The sequence below is a fragment of the Pyxicephalus adspersus genome, chromosome 5 (genome assembly GCF_032062135.1).
Source record: "Pyxicephalus adspersus chromosome 5, UCB_Pads_2.0, whole genome shotgun sequence".
Taxonomy (NCBI): domain Eukaryota; kingdom Metazoa; phylum Chordata; class Amphibia; order Anura; family Pyxicephalidae; genus Pyxicephalus; species Pyxicephalus adspersus.
This window is the reverse complement of record NC_092862.1, coordinates 33,885,785-33,908,979: the sequence shown is the minus strand read 5'-3', so window position 1 is coordinate 33,908,979 and position 23,195 is coordinate 33,885,785. Positions and strand designations below refer to the sequence as shown.

At 38.0% G+C, this 23,195-nt stretch overlaps 3 protein-coding genes and 1 long non-coding RNA gene across 5 annotated transcripts in view; 3 read left to right on the top strand and 1 right to left on the bottom strand.

Moving 5' to 3' along the window:
• The window catches only part of SGK3 (serum/glucocorticoid regulated kinase family member 3), a 45,624-nt gene extending 42,596 nt beyond the window's left edge, over positions 1-3,028 (top strand). For both annotated transcript variants that reach the window (XM_072411094.1, XM_072411095.1), the window contains exon 17: positions 168-3,028. In XM_072411094.1, coding sequence (XP_072267195.1) covers positions 168-338 — 171 coding nt within the window. In that variant the 3' untranslated portion in view covers positions 339-3,028. The remainder of the gene's footprint in view (positions 1-167) is intronic.
• A 3,673-nt stretch (positions 3,029-6,701) lies between these two features.
• IMPA1 (inositol monophosphatase 1) lies at positions 6,702-15,308 on the top strand. Its single transcript, XM_072411096.1, has 9 exons — positions 6,702-6,840; positions 8,184-8,252; positions 8,954-9,087; positions 9,207-9,311; positions 10,563-10,608; positions 12,606-12,714; positions 13,504-13,612; positions 14,195-14,346; positions 14,888-15,308. Exons 2-9 carry the CDS (start codon positions 8,190-8,192, stop codon positions 15,007-15,009), a joined length of 840 nt encoding a protein of 279 aa, XP_072267197.1. The 5' UTR covers positions 6,702-6,840; positions 8,184-8,189; the 3' UTR covers positions 15,010-15,308.
• LOC140330734 (uncharacterized) lies at positions 10,991-12,893 on the bottom strand. The gene is made up of 2 exons (XR_011920793.1): positions 12,538-12,893; positions 10,991-11,733 (listed from the first exon to the last, which is right to left on the bottom strand). It is a non-coding gene; the product is annotated as an uncharacterized lncRNA (long non-coding RNA).
• A 148-nt stretch (positions 15,309-15,456) lies between the features above and the next one.
• The window catches only part of MCMDC2 (minichromosome maintenance domain containing 2), a 19,379-nt gene continuing 11,640 nt past the window's right edge, over positions 15,457-23,195 (top strand). Inside the window, exons 1-4 of the mRNA XM_072411098.1 lie at positions 15,457-17,779; positions 20,576-20,706; positions 20,811-20,870; positions 21,724-21,919. Coding sequence (XP_072267199.1) covers positions 17,674-17,779; positions 20,576-20,706; positions 20,811-20,870; positions 21,724-21,919 — 493 coding nt within the window. The 5' untranslated portion in view covers positions 15,457-17,673. The remainder of the gene's footprint in view (positions 17,780-20,575; positions 20,707-20,810; positions 20,871-21,723; positions 21,920-23,195) is intronic.

Sequence of the window (23,195 nt, the reverse complement as noted above, 5' to 3'; positions counted from 1 at the left end):
TGAGGATAGTGGGGTTTAGTTCTGCTTAAAACTGAAGTCAGCAGAAGTGGAGATCAGTTCTATTTTAGTTGATATTTCCAACAGCAGCTTAGCATAAATTTATCACACAAATGTTACCCAAAGTAAATAAAAATGTGAAACTAATTGCACTATTTTTTTCTTTTCAGGATGGCCCTGATGATATATCGAACTTTGACACAGAATTTACAAATGCTATGGTTTCCGATTCTGTCTGCATATCTTCTGACTACTCCATCGTGAATGCCAGTGTTGAGGAAGCAGATGACGCCTTCATTGGCTTCTCCTATGCTGCACCTTCTGACGACTTTTCCTTTTAGGAACTGGACTTTTTAGTCATACTATGTGAGAACATAGAAGATGAATTTTTACAGGGTATCTATCTATTCAGCATTAAAGTGTACCTGTTGCTTATCCTCAGAAGTCATATTCTGAGCTGAAGCAATAGCTCATGAACGATACAGTCTATCAGTAAATTGGATGCTATTAGGTGACGCAGTTATGAGAAAATAACAGCGTATCAAGTCTACAATTGGCCAGAATATTTTTTTTTTTGCTAGATAAGTTCTGGTGTTGCTAAATTGGATTGGAGGATCTTTGCTGATCTTTCATAAGTGGCCTCCTGTACTAATCCTTTGTACTTCCATTAGATTATCTACAGTGTAGCCAGCTATATATGTGGACAAATGAGATCTTAATATTAAAGGAAACCAGTACTCAGAGAGGCAAGTGGACTGCCACTTCTCACTTTTCCTTCTGAACATGCTGTTTACTTGACTGTTCTCCTTATCCAATGTTCTGAGTGCCTGGGAACAAGAACGCACATTAACATATTCAGAATGCACTCAGCAGTGGCAGCCCCCATATTTCTCTTTTCTAAAGTGCAGGTCTTTTGTAAAGCTCAGTTCTTCAGCCTGGCAAAAAATTCAGGTTGGCTTGAAAAATGTTCCACTATAATAACACACTGGGAGTCTTACAGTGGCATTGCCAGGCAATTCACTTTGAATGTGAATGCTGCCCAAACTTTTGAATAACTTTTGATACATACATTTTGACTTACATTAATACCTCTTTGTAGAGAATTTGCTAATGACATTCAGACATGTTAAACTTGACAAAATCCATTAGAGATAATTTTTTGGTGAACAGTGTTTTGCTGGAATTGCTTTTCCAATGTACTAATATAGTTAGTTTGTTCTCTGAAATGTACTCCATCCATAATATGGCTGCTGTGCAAGCCTCATTCTTATTAGCCGACAAGTATTCAAAATGTCACCATAGCACTGTTCTGGTTGTCCCTGCTAATATATTTTTTGGTAATAGTACTTTGTTACCTAATATCTGCATTTAAAATTACTAAATTGGCTGTCTTAAACATGTACTTTAGTTCTTTAGGCTAAAATGGTGATGGTTCCAAGAAATGAAGGTTCTTTTTAAGTGTAAAAAATTAGTGTTTTTTTAAATCAAAAATTCTTGGATATCACTTTGTTTCTGATATCACCACAACTTTAAGCCTATTTAACGTTTGTTTCTTTACAAAGTGGCCCATGATAGACTCTCCAAGCAGCAACACAGGGGGAAGGGGGTTCCCACATTTTTGTGAGCTACATCGAGTCATCAACACTGATTTTTCAGCTTTTATGTTAAGTTAACTTATATAGTCCAACAGAAAATATAACAACAAAAAATATCTCCTGTACTACATTTGCATACTCTAATTTCACTGTATACTGCAAGCTTCTGACTTTATGCATTGGCGGCTTCAGCAAGTAAGATAAAATCCACCTCATTTCCTGATAGAGGACATTCAGCTTTATCCAGTCCTTTCTAGCCTGTCCTTGGATGAACTTTTTCATTCATTGGTTTTTTAATAATTCAGGCCCATCATTACATGTGAGCGTCACCTAGGGAGGTTGGCATGCAAATATAGTCTTACTAGGAATGTACACTACTGGCATCAGGGCTCTTTAGAGGTGTACTGAGGCAGGGAGCTGCAATTCCATAAAGAAGCAAAGTACAGTACACTGCTGGTACCTCCACCAGCTAAGATCTGTGAGCAGATGGAGGGCATGAGCAAGGGAAGGCAAAATAAACTTTTAGCTTTTAAGTTGTTTCGACCAAACATGCAGATTTATGCACTGTGTAAATGGCTCTGGAACTAAGAAAAATAGTAGGGATTAATAATTCCATATATATACATCCAAAGAGTGGTCAGTCAAGTGCAGAGGTCACAGTGTGTCCTTAGACATTTGATTGCTTCATGACATTATGGGTCTGCCTATATATTGACGTACAGGGCATAAAAAAAGGGCATACACTTGCTAGCTACATTTTATTATGTCTGCAGAAATCATAAAAGATCTGATTACTGGCCGCATTTCAGAGAGAGATAGGCAAACCTCTTTGTCTTACTGCAAGGTGGAGTGTAGATCTGGGTCCACTTCTGTGTGATTAAATCATGTATCAAATGAACAATAACCAATCACATCTTCACATTTACTACTCTGCTGCTGGTAGACTAATTAAAGCTATGTGGCCATGGATAAAAGTCACGTTTGGTTTCTATACTAATGTTTCCGTGCCTTTGTTTTTAATGATTTGCTTTACTGCATAATTCTCAAATCAATCCATGCCCTTCAACATTTGGCAACTGCCTAGCCAAAAACATGAATATATATTGGAAGAGAAACAAGAATCAGGTTGTGAGCCAGTTCCATTATAATTGGCAATGAACAATGACTGGAAATTTTGTTTTAATTTTTGCACATTCTTATTACTGCAATAGTTAACAGTAATTATCTTTATTGTAAGGATGTGGTTGCTACCTTATGGTATAAAAACTGGAATCCTAAGCTAGAATAGACTGCTGCCTTAAATTCAAAGTTTGTTACCTTTATTTTGTACTATGCAAATTCTATTTTGTAACAGAGCTATAAATCATAGTGTTCTTTATAAAATATGTATTTTTTTTGTACTGCGAACAGCACTAGTAAATAACAAATATAAACTATTTTAATTCTTGTGGTGTGTAAATGTGTGTGTGTGTAGTAATATGGAACTGACCCTACACGGAGAGCAATATTTACATATAAAATGTGTGTGTGTGTGTGTGTTGGTAAATCCCACAACAGGGAGGTTCGTACCTCTTACAACCATCACCCACTGAGTAGTTTTCCTGCTGTGTTCTTTAACAGGGCTTGATGGCTGTTAATGTAAATGGGGAGCATTGCCTCTGTCTGGTTGTTAGTGGTCCTTACTATAAGTGCAAGTTGTGATTAATCTGCTTAATAATGAAGAAGTCCTGCAAGGTGACAATAGTCGCTGAAGAATAAGAAAATGACAAATGTGCAATGCAAAAGTGGTATTAAGTGTTTTGTTTACTGGCCAAAAAAGCAGAGTACACTAAAATATGTTTGCATGCTGCTCACATTCCTGAAGATCTGCTTTTTTTTTCGAAGTGTGAAGTAGTGGGGTTTAGGAGTAAATAATCTCATCACATTAGCTTCTCATCCCTTTTTATGCATTATACCTTCTTTAGAGTGAATTGAAGAATTGCAACAGCCCACTGCTAATCTGTGCTAGCTGTATGCTCCAAAGCTATGCAAAAATAGTAGATCCTGCAGACCATAATATGGAGCTGGCAGTGATGATTGTAACTCTGGTATGTATTTATAAAAAGGTGACTGGAATATTTTAAATATATAGATTTTTTTTCTTTTTGCTTGTAATATTAGTGCAAGAGACTTATTGCATGTTCCATTCAATAGCCACTGTGGTCTGCCTGAATTTGCTACATAGGGTTTAGTACTACCCTTAGTGGAAAGGTGAGCCTGATTGGTTGTCTCTCAATCATTTCCTTGTAATATAATTTCTGTAGCTCAGGCAAATGTTCAGAATCACACACGAACATCTACAATTTCAATCCCTTGTTGGTCTTGCAGAACTCCAGGGTCATCCACCAGAATTTACTGCAATGTACTGTCATTTGTCAGTAGCCTAACATTTCCATACATATAAAGCTTGGGGAAGCCCCTTTGCACAATTTATGCTGGTGTGGCTCCACATGCAAAATGTCTTTCCAATTATTCTCTTGTGCTTCAAGAAGTGACGACATTCATTCATGGCAGCTGCAAAAACACACGGAAAAGCATTCTCTATGTGCTTACCTTTATGACATTCCTTTTATTAATACATTGTAGACATTCCTTTCCAGTAATTAGATTAGCAATTGAGAATTTCCTCTTGTCTGACAATATAGGAGATACATGATGTCTATTTAAGGTTTCAGTTGTTTGGCAATAGGAAATGCAAGCAGGAAGGAAAATCATTTTTTAAAAGATATATTCTACTTTTAGGCAGGAACTGGAAAGCCTGTTTACATGACCCCCGTGTCAGTCGGACATCTTTCCTCTTACAACTCCTAACAATCAGCTGCTTTAACAGAATTCTGAAACCACAAATCTGGCCGGCTTTCTTCAGTGTGAATTGAGCCCAATGAATTAAATATATTAATTTTTATTTAAAGTTTAATTTGGACATTGACTGCCATGGATCTACAGGAGTTATGGCACCACATGATCTCCCGTGTCCTATGTACAGGTCCTGAGGAGTATTTTATTAACAGGAGCTCAGCTGGAACCTGCATTCTGCTAGAAGGTTGTAATCTCTCTGGAAAACTTGTTGGGTCCTGTTGAAGCAAAACAAGCCACACAGACTGCCTAGAATGTTAATTAGAAAAACTGTAGAGGGTTCTAGTGGAGAAGGGTAGTATATATACATATTGCCAATATTATTCATCTTTTTAGCTGCTGAACTTAGGTTCGCAAATCTTCCCCAGGTCCAGTAGTAGTATTTGCCTTTTTGCTCTTCAGCTCTGATGTTCCATGATTTCAGTGCCTTATGCCTCTCCCCTTAACCTAACTTCAGTGCCTTGTGCCTCTCCGCATGGTTTTAAGAAGGATATTCTGTGATTTAGCGCTGTGGTTTCCAGCACACAACATGTCTGCTCGTACTAATATTGGGCTGTATCTGTGCAATTTGGCAGTTATAAATACAGTTTATATGGAGCAAAAAATGATTTTTATAAATTTCAGACTTGTTAAAAAATAATATTACTACTGGTAGTCCTTGGGTTACATAAGAAATAGGGACTGTAGGTTTGTTCTCAAGTTGAATTGGTATGTAAATTGGAACAGGTACATTCTTTTAATAAATGCAATTAGGACAGATATTTGTCTCAACATATTATTAGGCAGTGAGGTGTCAGTTACTGTATAAATATCCTCACTGTGAGCTAATCACACATAAAGCAAATAAAAAAAAAAAAATCTTTATAGAGCCTAGACATTCATTAACTTCTAGAGCAAGCTGTGCTTTGATATGAAAAAGAAACAACTGCTGACTGTGTCTTTGTCATTAAAGAGATTACAAAGGGTTGCAGATTAGCTCAGCCCTTAAAGCTGCGTACACACTTCCAATTATTATCGTCGGAAAACGAACGACGAACGTTCCTGCACGATATATATGAACGATCGTATAGCACCGATACTGCACATAGAGGTAACGACACGATCGTTCGTAGATATTGTACACACAATAGATACGATCGTTTAAGCGATAGAGGAACTATGTGCACGACAGGAAAGTGAACGGACGTTCGTTCATCACGCATGCTCTGAACATGGACGATCAACGAACGACCGTACACACGAACGATGTTCAACGATCGTCGTCCAATCCGATCCGCCGGTCCGGTCGTTCGTTTCCAGCGACTTTCCTCGTTCGTCGGCGTCGTTGGTTACTTTTTTACGAACGATTTTTTGCCCAATCGATCGTTCGTCGTTCGATTGGAACGATAAAAATTGGAAGTGTGTACGCACCTTAAGATCACCCACAACCTCAGCTGTGTTTAGCAAAAGATTTCTTCTGCAAGTCATGCAGACCGCCCCCTCCCCCCATCAGGCCTCCGTCCTGCACACAGCGAGCAGGGTATGTTGGATGTCCTTAACTCGGGGACTACCTGTAAACAGCTTTATAACAATTCATAACAATTCAGTAGAGGATGTTTAGATTCAACGTAACCCATCTAAGCATAGTCTGTGTGTTTATTCTTGCCAATAATATTGGCTTTTTATTGTTAAAAATAAATCACAATTAGGATGCCGGTGGAGGGAAAATCCATGGGGTCCCAGGACCCGTTTACCAGAATTATAAAAAAGATCAAAGCATTTACATTGAAAGACACACATTCTCTTCTCTTATACAACTAGCTGACTGTCAGCACTATTTTAAAATATTCTACAGTTTGTTTTTTTCAAATCACATTGATGTATGTATATTAATAAATACAATAGTAATTCGTTTAAAAAGGTTCTGGTTTTATTCTTCTGTATAAACTGAAGTAGGCGATTCTTCGCTAATATTACCTACGGTAATAAATGTACTTTAATGAACATAAAAGTTACTAAAAGTGGATTTATATAGGGTTAACTGGGTGTCATCGTCATTTTATCCACTAGATGGCACGGTTTCCATTCCCAATGCGGCTCCTGATGTAGTAGTTTTATGGACTGTAGAGGGCGCTGTGCGGCTACCGGAGCTCAGACATGTCACTGGCACATAACATTTCCCGAACTAATAAAACCTCTTACTTCTTCCGCCCTCTACCTTGTACTTACACCATGTGATTTGTAGCGCCGCCTCTGATCACGTGACTCCCCTTCTCATACGGCAGAGCGGAGGCTGCGCTCTCTTATCAGGAAGCTCTGCTTATCACCGGGAGACTGCACAGCACATCACCGGAGCTCAGACTGCCCCCTACCGGTTAGTATTCTGTTAACAATAACTCAAATATCAGATTACTAAATTCACTGCCGGTCAGAAGAACTCTGATATTGTGCATGGGGTGTGCGGGCCACTAAGGAAAATGTATGGAGGCACCGGAGCAGAGATGTGAGAATGGATGAGCAAGGGATAATGTCATGTGTGTTGGGTGGCAGGATGACAAGGGTTAATGGAGGGGGGGCAGGATGAGATGAGTTAATGGAGGGGGGGCAGGATGAGATGAGTTAATGGAGGGGGGGCAGGATGAGATGGGTAAATGGGGGGGCCTGGATGAGAAGGGTTGATGGGGGGGGGGGGGCCTGGATGAGAAGGGTTAATGGGGAGGCCTTGATGAGAAGGGTTAATGGGGGTCAGGATGAGAAGGGTTAATGGGGGGGAGGCCTGGATGGGAAGGGTTATTGGGGGAAGGAGGAGAAGAGTTAAGGGGGGGGGGCAGGATGAAAAGGGTTATTGGGGGTGGGGGCTGTGCTGGGGGGCAGTGTTAAGGGGTAATTGGGTGTCCGTAGTGTTGGAGCATGCTGAGAAAGGTTAATAGGGGGGGGGGGGGGGCTCTGATCTGCAGGGGAACAAGCTGGGAAGAGTTATTGGGGGTCTGTGTTAGGGAAGAGCAGGCCAAGAAGGAATAATGGTGGGGGGTAGGTGTTGAAGGGTTAATGGGGGGGGTCTGTGCTGGGGAAGTAGGCTGGGAAGCTTTAATGGGGGTCTGTGCAGGGGGGAGAAGAGGTATTAGGAGACTGTATTCGGAATGGTTAAAGGAAGAGGGGATCAATGTTTGGAGAGGGAGCAGGCTGGGAAGGGTTAAAGTGTCAGTCCCTTATTAGTAAAATAAGGGACAATAGGTATTGTCACATTTGGGGTAGGACAGTCTGACGGGTACATTACAAGGATGCCACACGTTCATTCTGCATTAAAAAGGAGGAAACCCAGCATCTGGTGATGTCCATGAGTTCAAGTCTACAGGCTGTCATTGCCAGCAAAGGGTTTTCAACCAAGTATTAGAAATGAACATTTTATTTTCAGATTTTTAATTTGTCTATCTACTTTTAGGTCCCTGAAATGAAGTGATTGTATATAAAAAAAGGCTTTAGTTCCTCACATTTTTATGCAATCTTTTTGTTCAACCCACTGAATTAAAGGTGAAAGTCATCTTTCAACTGCATCTGCGTTGTTTCATTTAAAATATTTGTGGTAATGTACAGAACCAAAATTAGAAAAAAAGTTGTCTCTGTCCAAATATTTATGGACCTAACAATGATCCATGATAATGGTGTTTTCCTCTAAATATATGAATTATAATCTGGTATATTCTTTATTGAACACAGGTAGACATGGCGGATTTGTGGCAAGAATGTCTGGATTTTGCTGTAGAAGTGGCCAGGAAAGCCGGCATAGTATGTATCTTCATAAAGAATCTCAATCTTTTGTTCCTCTCTTTCTATGATTAACGTTAGATGCTTACAAAGGTTTATACAACCATAAAAATTCACCTTAATACTGATCCATGAAAAAACCACCTTATCTGCATACATACTGAACACCCTGTATTTTATGGCCATTATGAGGAGGGGGTGTTCTAGTTTTAACACATTTTCTGTCCTTTTGTGACATTGCTTCTCCATCATAGATATAAGGCAGGGAGTGAGCATTGTTACCCTAGGACAGGAGTTGTATTACCGTACTTGCTGGATCACCAGGTGTAAGTAAAGAGAAAACAAAACTAATGCAGCCACCACATCTAAGGGCCAGTAAGCTGCAATAAATGACAATTTTGTTCTTGCCCATACTATGCATACTTATGTATTATCATAACCCTTCATTGTAGAGAAATTATTCTTCAAAGTTTACAGCACAAGCTCTGAAATCTTCATTATCATCTGGTGCACCAGGATCTTGGCAAATGTAAACACACAGTGGATGTTTCTAAGCTGTTAGAACTGTATAGTCTTTACGGACAATGATCACACCAGTGGGAGCACAAGGGTAGTTCTTGTCCATTCCTCTCCCATAGATAAAGCTATAACTTTTTTTGTATGGCATTTCTCTGCCATGGCTAAATATATGACCTTCTTGGTGTATTCTCTGTGATTGGCAGGTGATCCGTGCAGCACTGAAGGAGGAGGTGTCGGTAATGTTGAAGAGCTCCCCGGCAGACCTGGTAACAGCCACTGACCAGAAGGTAGAAGAAATGATTATTTCATCCATCAAGGAGAAATATCCAACTCACAGGCAAGGCTAAAATCCTCTCTATGCCTCAGCGAATGATATTCAGATGTCTCTGTTGTTCTGTATGTGTACTCTGATCTCTCTCATAATTACACACAATTGGCTTTGTGTTTGTGTTGCAGTTTTATTGGTGAGGAGTCTGTTGCAGCAGGACAGAAAAGCATACTGACCGACAACCCAACATGGATTATTGACCCCATCGATGGCACCACTAACTTTGTACACAGGTAGAGTTTTGCTGTTGGACTTCAGTAATGACTTGTGAATGTATTCTACGTTAGGACCTGTTTTCATGAGAATTGAGATTCTTCCGACATTCAGAATTCACTGATTGGTGCATTGGACAGTTTGACAACTGAAGAACCCAAACTGAGTTTACCACTGAATCTATCCTCATAACATTTTCCATATGTACAGCTTGCTGTATGATTATTTTCTCAGTTGTGTGGGTTTTTTTGTGTTTTTATTCTTTCTGTCTTTTCACATTTATTTTTTACTTTATTTTAAGGGACATTTTGCTTATACAGGAGCTTAAACAAAACTGCAGACAGTCCTAAGCAAATCAAAAATATAGAAAGATGATAAATTATGGATATTAAGTATTAACCTCCTGAGCGGTAATCCCGAGTGTGGCTCAGGGTAAAAAAAACTGAAAGCGGTAACCCTGAGCCACACTCAGGGTAGCTAAAAACATAAAAAGTAAACCCTTACCTGGTCCCATTGGTGTCCTCCGAAATCCGGAGTCCTCTTCCTTTGATCTTCTATCGGCGAGTGCACTGACTTACCCCGGGAGTTCCCGGTGACATCTGTGCGTTCGGCAGACGCAGCGGGAAATTCAAATTATTTTGTATTGGATTCAATACAAAATAACTGTATTAAATCCAATACAAAGTAATCATTATATATATAAATATATATATATATATATATATATATATGCTACTGTACAGTTATATTACAGGTTTCAGTATTTTTATGCACCCTTGTTTTACTAGCTTTTTGTTTGTTTTTTTATTTAAAGTTTATTTCTAAATTTATTAAATATTAGACATATTTCGATGAGTTATGCCTAAGAATGGAGCACATCCGTGCATTCTAACATACTGTTTGAGATGACAGAACAGAGCATTTGCTATACTGAAATTCCAAGCAGTGTTGTCAGCTTTACCAAGTTCTTTTCTGCTGGCACAGATTTCAGTGCAGCAGAAGACACGTTGTCAGTTTACAGAAATTCTGTGAATTTTTTGGAAAATCAGCAGGTACTTTTCTATACTTGCAACATTTGTAAATTATCAAAAAAGAATTTGCATATATTGCAGAAACGTGCTACATCTATATTCATTACTAATGCATTTCTCACTGATGCTGTCCTGCCCAGCTAAATTCTTGACAATCTGCATCCCTTCAATCACTGCATGTGAAATAGAATGTTACATTATGCAGTATCATAGATCTTATTGTCTCCTTTGTCTGTGCAGGTTTCCATTTGTGGCTGTCTCTATTGGATTTGCGGTGGATAAGCAGGTGAGTGGAATTCGACTCACAAAGTGCTGGATATTGGTTTAAAGCTGCAATGTTACATGTAGCCAACAATTGAAATGCTCCATTCAACAACGTTTATGACTTGCTACAGAAAATAAGCCCAATGCAGTTTTAAAGCGATCAGTGGATCCAAAGATAGAGATATCGGTTATTTGCAGACCTCACATTTTCTGTAATTTCTGTTGGTCATCTAATGTGGTTGACGGCTGTATTGGACAATAGGGAGAAAGTAGATGTATGTAGCTTTCCTAGTCACCAAGCACATATCTTCTCTTTCTGTCTATAACTATTTTTGAAGTTTTCTTGCCTTTTACATGTGGTGCTATTTGAGAGTCTTTACAGCTCACAAAGCCTGCTCCAACTAAATGTCAGTATCTGGCATTTATTCTTGGTCAATGGACACAATTTACCAGCTAACTGGCTGTAAGTCATCATACTTCTGACATTGTACATATAAGACTAGTTATCATTTCAGCTGATTGTCTTTGGTTTATAGCATTTTGTTTTACAATGGCTTTAAATCCAAGCCTAAGGACAAGACATTACCTTCCCTGGCTCCATTACTGCCCAATATTGACATTATATATCTATTAATGTATGCTGCAAGCAAGTGGGTATTTAGCATTTGGCACAATAGGGGTGGGCTGTGGCCACTTAAACACTTGAAATAATTGGCCAGTATGTATTAGAATATATAGAACCAAGCATAGTCTGGGGAATTCTTGCTTGACTTGGTTAGTAGCCTCTATTCTTAGTTTACAGTTCTTGGGTCCCATTTCTGGTTTCTGATTAGTTACAAATGGTGTCATCAGAACCTTTTACGTTTCCCTTGTTTCCTTCTGACTACACGGCATCATGTAAAATCTTGTCCTTTTTCTGTGTGTTTGTTAATCTGGGTTGGTCTCCAGTATTTCTTGCCACTATGCAAGTTGCATGTTTAGTTCCAGAAGTTCTGGTTGCTCTGATCCTGTGCTTTGGATGCAGTCAGATTTAGGTTTCATTTGTTCAAGCTCCTTGAAGACCTTTTTCTGAAGTGGACATTGAGGTGGAGTTCTGTGTTGTTCATAAATCAGGCAAAGTTTTGTCGTTGTTGTTGTTGAGTTGAGGCTATGTAAAAATATTAAAATTATTTTTTAAATGTAGTGCTAAAAAAATTACAAAGTGCTTTGTGCTTTTCTGGAATGCTACCCATGTTGAACAGAGCTGGATGCTTTGAGCGAGCACTGCTGCAAAGCAAACCCTGCAGCTACAACTAGTTATTAAAATGACTTTTTTTTTTTTGCTTGAACTAAAATAATCTTCAACTCCTATAAGCCACGTTGACTACACCTAGTGATTAGAAACGTGTCTTGTAATTTAGAACAGAATCTCCCATTTTTAGCAAACTGCTAGCCATAATTATACCCTGTACATACAAGTTTCTATGTTAATAGTGCTGTCATTCATTGAGATTTAAATAGTTTTTTCTTTAAAGCATACATCATAAAGTATTGGTGTATCATCGAATGAAAAATCTCTTCAAGGTCTTCCAGAGTGCAGGTGTTTTATTTATATATATATATATATATATATATATATATATATATATATTGTTTTGTTAAAACATGGGTAAAGGTACAAATCCAGAACAAGTAAAGAAGCAAAATTTATATCTAAAGTGCAAACCTATGACATATGTAAACATATGACACAACCAGGAACAACAATATAAGGCACTAATTGTGTCGTAAAGGGAAGACAAGCGTAGGGTAAGAGATGCATAACCGCAAAATACCACAACAAATATGTCTATTGCAATATATCCAAAAGATGGACCTGAATTTGCAGTGTCTAAGTAATCTTTATATTCTGGAAAATTCTGTAAATTGTTTCCAAGCAAACTATGTCTTATATAAAAATAAGTGTGTGTACCAAGTATGCCAGACGTTAGGTCCTCTATTCACATCATTTCCTTCATCTGCGTGCTTGTCTGTCTTCAGGTAGAATTTGGGGTTGTGTACAGTTGTGTAGAAGACAAGATGTACACTGGAAGAAAAGGCAAAGGAGCGTTTTGTAATGGTCAGAAATTGCAAGTTTCCGGGCAGAAAGGTAAACAGATTTTCATTTTCCAGTGTTTACATATTTATTGCTGAGCCATTGCTATGGACTATGTATGTTTGTTGGCACACTAAAGAGCTGCTTTCTTCTTTTGCCCTGATGACCTAGAATGACCATTCTCATTTATCAGAAATACAGATGTAACCTCAGCTTGTGTCAACATCAGGGAGCAAACCTACAGAGAAAAAAGTGACCAGAGAGAAAGAATGTGTACTTCCTTTATGGCATTGATGGATAACCTGACACCATCAAGATACAAAAGAGTATCTTTTATTTTTTCCTTTTTTTAAAATCCTCAATACTAATGATTCCTACCAAACTAGTCAGAACTATGCAACTATCTGTAGGTAACTACCAGACAGTTACTGGTTAAACCGTATTTTACAAATGTATATTTTATATCCTTTATTGATATTATTATTTCAGAACTGGGAAAAAAACTGCAGTGTGGGTAATGAAAATGTGCTTTGAAAAGTGAAACCCTTAGGCGAACGTTACACCTGGCTGCCAAACAAAATATGTTGCATTCTGGCAACACGGCTCAATGTACCTCTGTTCAATGGCAATCGGTAATACAGTACTGTGTGCACTTTTGAATCAACTAAGATGCATTGCCAGCCTCCTCATTATAAATAGGCTGCTCTAAATTTGTGCACATCATCATTTATGCAATGAACCGTAGTTTCCAAGTGTAAATTCAGCCTTAGTCAAGTCTTGTGTTTGCTGATTTGCTATATTGCAGGATAAATATAAAATATGTTCCTGCTTTTTATTTTTCAGATATAACCAAATCTATGATTATCACAGAACTTGGCTCAAATCGTAACCCAGAGGTCATTAAAATTATTCTTTCCAACATGGAGCGACTGTTGTGTATTCCAATCCACGGGTAACTATCTAATGTTTAATAATCTAGTACTTGAAAATTGAGAATTTATATTTTATCATCTTTTACAGGTCTTTGAATATTGGACTGACCTGGTAGAATGTGTATCCTGTATGTTTTTTCAAGCAGTGCATTCATATGACTTTTCCAGTCTTTACATGCCAGTTCTGGTAAAGTGAGTGAGGAAACCTCATTTGATATAAATGTACCTTCATACTTACATGTACATTTAATCTTTTATATGCCCATCTTCTCAAAGTCTTAAACTTACCTATGTATACCTGCTCATCTGAAATCTTTCCTGTGTAGCCAACCTTCTTTCCAGCCTCTGTGCATGAACATTGTAATATCCATCAATATCTCTAGAAAGGTCCAGGTTGGAATACATTGGTCAGTATTACAGAGTGCTGGCATGAAGGAAATGGAGCTGGAAAAATGTGGCCTCAGTCTTTTGTTTATATCTGTGCAAAGACTGCTCACAGGGATTTCTACAGCTCTTCTTAATGCTGGGCAAAACTTTGCCTCATTATTTTAAGGTGTTATAATACGTTTATTATGTTGAGTAAATATGTTTGTCCTATGCAGGATCCGTGCAGTTGGCACAGCAGCTGTCAATATGTGTCTGGTAGCTACCGGAGGTGCTGACGCATATTATGAGATGGGAATCCACTGCTGGGATATGGCTGCAGCATCCATTATAGTTACAGAGGCAGGTGGAGTTGTCCTGGATGTGAAAGGTTTGTATGTTCAACTGTGAGCTAATGTTTAAAAATCTAGAATAACTTTTTTTACTGTATGTGTTAAATGTATTATATTTATACACTACTTCCAGATTTTTATTGTCTGCATGAAAAAAAGGAACCATGGTATGCATGAAACCTATATGCTATGTTTTGCAAAATTACCTGTGCACAAAACATGAGTATTGTTTGAAACTGTAAATAGCTTTGTAAAAAACTTTGAGAATGCAATTTGCATGGTGGGCTGTCTTGCTTTACTTTCATTACAACTGTGTCACAGAGTTTTAAAAAGAACAAAAAAAAATGTTCACCGTTAGAACCTGCAACCACTTTGACCTGTATTTTTGCAGGTACAATGTTCAAAATTTTAGTCTCTATTGGTAAAAACTAATAACTGGGATAAAAATTGGGGACACCATGTAACAAGGTTGCATCACCTATAGTAGCTTATTTGCAATATTGAAAACCACTTTACATGAAATGCAGTCATCCGCCTTTGGGTTTCTATTTTTGCTAAATCCTTCTTTGTGTATTCCAGGAGGACCATTTGACCTGATGTCCTGCAGAATCATTGTAGCCAGCAGCAAAGAAATTGCAGAGAGAATCTCCAAGGAGCTACAACTCATACCATTAGTGCGGGATGATGAGAATAAACAATAAATCCATTTGATGGATACACTGTATTAAATTTGCACTCCAGAGTCACTCAGGTGGACATGCCACCCCTTTTTTGCAACTATATCAGGGTTTTAGATCCTTTATTTTTGAAAGACCTTTTATGTGTGTCACATACTTCACAGTCTTGTTAATATTTTTGTTGTTGGTTTGTTATTTTTATTTTATTTTATTTCGGCATTCATGTGGAAAATAACACGTCAGGGGCCAGCAAATAGGAACTATTCTGAGATCTGTAAATTACTTGACATGGTATGCATATAATAAATGAAAAGTTAATCATCCAGGTTTTAAACTAATTTCATGTTTTTTAATGACAGAAGTCAATTTATTTGCATTCTTTCTTTTATGTGAAGAGATATGTTTTGGCATAAAAAATATTTTACCATGTGGACCCATTTCTGTAATGCTTGTGTGCCATTACCGGAAAGAATGCAGCAAAAAGATGAAAATCATACAAAGAAAAATTGTGATTTTGTGTGCATCAATGAATACAAAAGTGCATGGCAACACATGTTGCATTTATTGGTTTGATGAAGTACGATTAGTTCTGAATGTCATCCCAATGCACCTTGCTAAAAAGAAGTGCATTGCAGTGCAATGGACTTTTCTGATAAGACGCCCTTATTATTTATTTATTTATTATTTACCCTTATAGTTGCTGATAGGACTATCTTATGGCAAAAATATAGGAGGTGCAACAGAGTAAAGACTACTGGTAAAGGGATCAAGGTAAGTATTTTTACTGCGGTGCACTATAGGAATGGGGTTGGGAAGGTATGTCTAATAATAAGGAAATGAGCAGTCAGAAGAGCTGTTGGAGACATTGGGCCTGATTTATTAAAGCTCTCCAAGGATGGAGAGGATACACTTTCATCACTAAAGCTGGGAGATCCAGCAAACCTGGAATGGATCTGGTCTGGGATTCCAAATATTTGCATGTTTGCTGGATCACCCAGCTTACTGATGAAAGTGTATCCTCTCCAGTCTTGGAGAGCTTTAATAAATCAGGACCATCCAAACAGCTGTCCTGTGGTTGGTTGTGGAATGAATATTGCTAGATTGCTTAATTCCAAAACCCCATACCCTTTCTAGGCTTCACAGGGAAGGTGTGCCATCGGGACGTTTTCTCCAGGAAAGCTGCAGTATGCTAGGCAGGGTCACATAGTAAAGATTGTTGGGAAAGTGATGGAGGTGAGTATTTAATGTAGCGAGCTGTACTAACAATCTCGGGTAAGTGCATACTATCCAAGTTCAATAAAAATGAGCATCAGATTTAAATGAGCATTTTGTGACAACAGACTATTGTGCAACATAAGATGCAACAAAATAAAGGCTATACAAAGTTATCCAAGATACGGGGAAAAGTAAATAAAATGCAACCCCAAGCCCAAAAGCCAGGGATGTTTGAGAATCCTAAGCATAAGACAATATTTCTATACAACATCTCTCTAAGGTCAAAAACTCAAACTAACAAAGATGGAGTCACACTGGAAAGTTGAGAATAACACAAAATAACCCCAAAACAACAACATGCATGCTCTTGGATTGGTAACTAGATCAACTATCCCTTTCTATCTAATTTACCAGCAATGATACAATCCAATGACATGGATTTACTGGAATGTAAATGTAAAAAAAAAAAGATTCTATTTTCCTTTAAATGTATTTCTATATCCAATTTTTGAACCAAAGACAAGGCCATAGTAAAAAGGGACAAAACCTATATCTTCTAGTCAGGTATTGACCGTATTGCTTTGACAGTGATCTATAACATTATTATTATGTATATGTTGGGTCACTAATATTTATACCTGCAAAGGGTGTTTTCTATCCTACTCCAATTCTTGGAAAAGAAATGTTGCATTAAAAAGTATTTTCCAGCATCTCTTCATCTGGATATTCATATTTTCCGACATCCTTGAGTATGCGCACCTCAAGACATTCCATTTTTGGAATTGAGGAAGTTTCAAATAGGTAATGACAGGAGCCCTAAGGCCCTTTGGCACAATAAAGCGTGCTGGAACACACCTGTTTTAGTATTCTATATTAAACAGGCCATTTAAAATGGTGTATCTAAAACACAGCACAACAACAAGAACGGGAAAGGCTTTTTGCAGGACGACACACAGGGCACATGCATTTTGGAGGTTTGTTGGGGGTGCCATGTAAAACGTAGCATGTTTCACGTGGTGGTGTGAAGGAGACATAAATCTGTTCTCAGGCATTTCAGACAGACAAACATAACAAAGTACCACCAACTTGGAACAGTCAATTTTAATAAATAAAAATAGTTTTCATTTTATTGGAAATAGTGACTTTTTTCTACATTTTTTGGTGCTATTGTTTTATGAACACTGTAACATATACATGTATTGTTTTATGTTTGCCATTTTTGTGATTACTAAAGGATAAATGGCCTTTTCCTTTCCTCGGTTTACCACAAACAGAGCCATAAAGCCCAATGTAAGTACTGGCTGCTAGAATTATCACCTAGTTACAGGGTTTCCCGCCAAATATTGTGTGTGAGGAGAGTGCCCATGTGACTAACAGATCATGTGACTGGCTGGCTGTAACTGACAAGCTGTGTGACTGGAAGGTCATGTGACAGAGAAGCTGTGTGACTGACAGGTTCTATGACTGACAGCCATGAGCCGTTCCCCAAATGTGAATGTCATGAGGCAGGCTGCTCTCATCTACATGGATAAGAGCGGCGGCCTGGAGAAATTCATAGAGGACTGCAAGAAATATAATGGTACATATACAGTGGTAATGAAAGTTTACCACAGGCATTTACAACAAATCATCAGACATTTATTTTTTTCATTCTATAGCATAGGGGAAAGGGTAAAACAGGAAAGGTTTTTGCCATGTTTATATTTTCCTTCATTTCCTGTCACAACAAAGTGGAGGAAAATCTCCCTTTTGGGCCTGATTTAATAAAGCTCTCCAGGATTGGAGAGGATACACTTTCATCAGTGAAGCTGAGTGCTCCAACAAACCTGGAATACATTTTTCAAAGTAATTTGCTGTTTGCTAGCAAATGTTTTTAATCCATTCCAGGTTTGCTGGATCACCCAGCTTCACTAATGAAAGTGTATCTTCTTCAGACTTGGAAATCTTTAATAAATCAGGGCCATTGTTTCTAGAACAAAGGTTCTCATTAAAGGGTTCCTCTCTGTTGGTTTGTATTTCCTCTCGCCTTTATTTTAAAAACATGTATGGATTTAGATATCTTAATATACCAGAAAAGACTGGAACATTTCCCTAACATTACAGGAAACCGTATGTGAATCCCTCACTATTAATATGATTTGTATGTGGATGGCACAGGACAGTCAGCTGCAGGAGAAATAATATATAAAATGTGAGCAATCACAAATCTAAGACAGAAAATATTCTGTGACTTTTTTTTTATAGTTTTTTGGCATACTAATTATTACAAATCCTAAATTCCTTGGGTTGAGCTTGTTCTGCTTCTTTTCATATTTTCCTTTACCTTTCACATGTACACCAATGTGTAATTCTATTGGTTTCCCTTTCATACCTGCAAGGTAACACATTTCCATGCGATTGTAGCTGCAGCTCATCCAAAAGCAACTGCATGGCCACAAGCAACTTTCTGGAACTTCGCCTCGACCAGGGGTGGGCAAAAAATAGTTCCCAACTACTCCTATTCACTTAAAGCAGAACTTTCCCAATAAAAAACACTTACCAATACTTTAACAAACCCTAGATTCCTCTGCAATCTGATTCCATTAGGTCCAGTGGCGTCTCGGACTCCTTCTTCTTCCTGGCACGGACTGGACACTGGGCCACGCCATCTTCTTCCGCCTTCCTTTTATGTCACCTGATCTCACATTGCACAGGTATGATATCAGGTGACGTTTCTTCCTGAAAATGTAAAAAAGTGCTGATCTTACTGCGCATGTATGAGAGATGGGGCATGTGCAGAAGGAGCAGACTGAAGCTTTCTGGGAAATGTAAGGTTTGTATCCCAGGAGGCTTCACGTTTACCAGTCAGTGTTTACTGACGCAGAGGTAAAGATGGAGGGGGAGGTGTTCTACCCCAACAAAATAATGTAAAAACTATTTAAAAACAACATTTTTATGTATTCAAATGTTAAAAAATGTCATGAACGCTTTACATGGGAACAGATAGCACTATAACTGAGACTGCAGTAGAAACCTCCAGCTCACCACTAGAGATGAGCGAGCGAGTTTTCAAAACTCGATCTTGCTGCAAATTCGTCCGTTCTCGCTTACCGAAATTGTAAGGGAGAATGGCCGATGCAAAGTCACCGATCAAGCTCAAATTAAAAGAAAAAAACCTCTAGTGCCCAGGGATCTTCTCAATGAAGAGGCATTCTCGCTCATCCCTACTCACCACCAGTCTGTAAAGGCCCTGTAACTACATCACATTAAAGTAGTGTGAAGCTACTGACAGCTTGAACGGAATGATCACTCTGGATTTAACCCAAAAGCATATACATCAGTGATATTCACCCCATTGCTGGTAAAGTCCCATCCATAGCCAAGACTTCAATGCAAAGCCTGCAAGACTTCAATGCAAGCACAGGGTGACAAAATGACCGCAGCAAAGCCATCATCCACCCAATGCTGGCGTATCATTTGATCCCTAATATAGTCTGACTAATTATAACCATTATTACTTGTACGTAAAGTGATCTTATCACAGCACATCAGGGCATTGATAATTGTTAGAATGATTTGTTGATCAATATTCCCTGATTGCTGCATCTTTCGTGTGCTTCCAGGTAGTGCAGGAGTGACAGTGAATATTTTTTAGTGTAAAGGTTGAAGGCAAAAATATATTTTCTATATGTTTATTTTTTTTAAGAACCTTGATATTCAAAAAAGAAAAAGAAAGTAATTTTCGTCTTTATATCTTCCCATTATGCTATTTAAATCACTTACTACTTCTAATTCAGAACGCAAAACGATCAGTTGCTGCCCCCTAGTGGGCAGAAGGCAAACAAATATGTCATTTTCTTTGTATCTTTTTTTCTTTTTTTTTTGTTTTGTTTTTTAGGAAGAGATTCAGCATTTATATTCCAGATTTTTTTTTAAGTACTGAAATTATATAAAAGCTGCCATGTTTCACTTTTTATTCTGAAAACATGAGCTGTTTAGTTGTAGAGTAGTTCTGACTCCATTGTAACTCCACTTGTTCTATTTTTGTTTCAGGTCAGTGTCCGTTGAGGTTAGAAACTCTGGGGGCCCAAAATGTGCCAAGAAAATATGTTCCACACAGTTGCAGCCCTACCACCAGCCTGGGCCACTGAAGTCAAATTCTGACCCTACTATGCAAATATTGCAGAAGAAATTAGATTTTTATTTTTAAAAGACCTGTTTTTGCAGTTTACCATTAACCAAGAAAATTGTTGACCATGCTACCATAGTTTTTTAAATTCCATATATTATTTGTGAATATTTCACAAATATTTATATATATTATATATATTTATAAATATTTATATATATTATGTGAATTATATGTAAATGATTAAATACATTTTTTTTCTGATAGAATCTCCACAAAGTTATGCAGTGTACCGATTTGTAATCTCCATTAACCCTGTGGACATCACAGAACTGGATGCTACACTTGGAAATTATATCCTACATGAACCACTAAGAGCTTCACAGATCTTCCAGTCGGTATGACATAATGTTTATGAAGTAATATTTTATTGTGTAATATTGTTTACCCTCTGATGTGCTTTAAAATGACTATATTATGACTATATATGTATATATTTCAGGTATGTGATGCTGCAATAAGAATCCTTTCTTTGATTGAACAATACCAGACTGAAGCACAGGTAGAAAATCTTCTCTGAAAATGCAAAGAGCTGTAATAATGCAAAAAAAAAAAAACATTCCGTATGGTCTAACTGGAATTTGCTTAACTAATGTACTGCAGCTACTAACAACTTTTACTGGAGCAACTCTATAGTCTGATAGCAAATTAACTAGCACCAAGCATTTATGCATTGTGTATGATCTATGGATACCTAGTGACATGGGCTGTGAATTGCTTTTCTTGAAGTGACCCTGTGACATTACTTTGATAAGGAAAATCAATACCTCTGTCAATGGTGAGATGATTTAGAGGGTTTATTTAGAATAAAATTTACAATTTAAAAGATTAAGAGATAGAGCAAAGCAAAGCACACGTGTTTGGAGACCCAATCAAAAGGTCTGACTACTAGCTCCTAGTGAGGACCATTTAAGCTCAAATTCTGAACAGATGCCAAGTGGGGCTCCAAAAAGATATATTGTTCTTGTTACATTACATCAGCATTGTAGAATCAACATGACTTTGCATCCAAATTTACTACAACTAATGGAGACATAACTCTTACTATTATCCACCTAGGCTGGATGATAACAGCCACCATCACAAACACAAATTCCAAGAATATCTAGAACAAACACTGGCAGTACCAGCGTCCCCTCGAACCACTCTAAAAAGAGAACCGGTCATCCATTAGCTAAAGAATAGAATCACCTTAAATCAATAGGATATATAATAATTCATTTTCTTTATCAACTGAAATTGCCAATAAATCTGTCCCAGTGAAAGTGAATACCTAATATAGAAAATCTTTTAATGTGTTTTTTTTGTGTTTTTGTAACAATGCATAGGGGTAGTCTAGTGTATTTTTATTTCAGATAAATGTAGTTCTGAAGTTAACACACTTGCCTGAACTGCCTGGCTATCGCTTAAGTCTGAGCAACTTCCCTCTGGACTACAAATCTCAAAGATTTTACATGATGGAAGGAACAGTAACTGCAATATCTACAGTGACAAAGTATACTCAAGGAGCACAATTTCTCTGTTCAGATACAAAATGCCCTTTTTCTCAAGGTAAAAAAATGCACAATAGTTTATCATATTCATAAAAATGTAAAACAATTTCCACAAATTAACCAACCCATCTCTATGGTCATCCAGTGCTCGCACACTTTTCTACATTCTGACATCTGTACAGTAATACTATCCCAATAAACTGATTTAGGAACAGTTCAAGTCAAATGCTACATTTTCAATGCAACTGTGTTGGAATTATTGCATTTCAGATGAACAGATTGCATCTGACCCTGCTTTATCATTATTTCAAACACATCTTATTAGACATACCGCGCCCAAGTATGGTGCAATTTTTTAAGGCAGGTTCGACACAGCCTCCAAATGCCATGTGTAATGATTAAACAGCCAAATGGACCTTCCTGGCATGTGTTTGAGGTGCGTTTCTAACATACAGCACATGCAAAACAACACCCATCAAGGTGAGCTATAAGTTTAGATTCAGTCTAGAGGCAGTGGACTTGTCAGTGCAGGCAAGATAGGAACTCTCACAGCTCAACACAGTCTGCTCATCTCTAGCGTCATACATGGTTCCTATCCTTTGCAGATGTGCTCTACATTATAGCGTGCAAGCAACCTGTTATCTCTCCAATGAAGTAAAATCAGAACAATTCTCTCTCCTATGGTATTGAACTCTGGACAAACCTAAAACATGCTTCATATCTGCCTTCTGAAGCAGTTTTTTTACTAACCTTTGTTAACAGTTCTTCTCTGCCACTGTTGACAACACAAGAAACCCCAACCTCAGCTCCTTTGTTGTGTCTGTGCTCATGCAAGCACATCATTAGCACAGGAGGTACAACCCTGTAGTACCATGACACACTAACCTTCTTTGTGACTTACTTAGTTTAAGTTCAGCAAAAGTTTATGTAAAAAAAACACCACAATAGAATAGTAGTAAAAAGCAGCAAGGGCGGGGGATTTTTTTAGTAGCCTTTCTCATACTGTATCTGCACATATGCATTCTGGACAGGCCGAATTTGCCACACAAAGCTAAGACTAACTGGCAGGATAGAAAGCAATGAGCTCAAAAGGAGGTCCCAGAACAGCACAATTAAGAAGAACTGGGCCAGGTGATTCTTGTAGCCCATATAGTCCAGACAGTAAATTAGATGTGTAGGATACCAAGCTGCAGCATCTAGAGCTTGTTGTATGGCCTGACCACTTTCATCACAAGTGAATACTACCGTATTTTTCGGACCATAAGACGCACTTTTTTTCCTCCTAAAGTGCGTCTTATGGTCCGAATGCAGAGGTACAGGGGCATTTTTTTTTC

Bases quoted from the DNA above. Each gene is read 5' to 3' on its own strand.
- IMPA1 (XM_072411096.1), top strand. From the start codon at position 8,190: ATGGCGGATTTGTGGCAAGAATGTCTGGATTTTGCTGTAGAAGTGGCC. The intron at 9,088-9,206 runs GCAAGGCTAAAA...TTTGTGTTGCAG, and splicing joins GAGAAATATCCAACTCACAG to TTTTATTGGTGAGGAGTCTG. The intron at 12,715-13,503 runs GTAAACAGATTT...TTTATTTTTCAG, and splicing joins GCAAGTTTCCGGGCAGAAAG to ATATAACCAAATCTATGATT.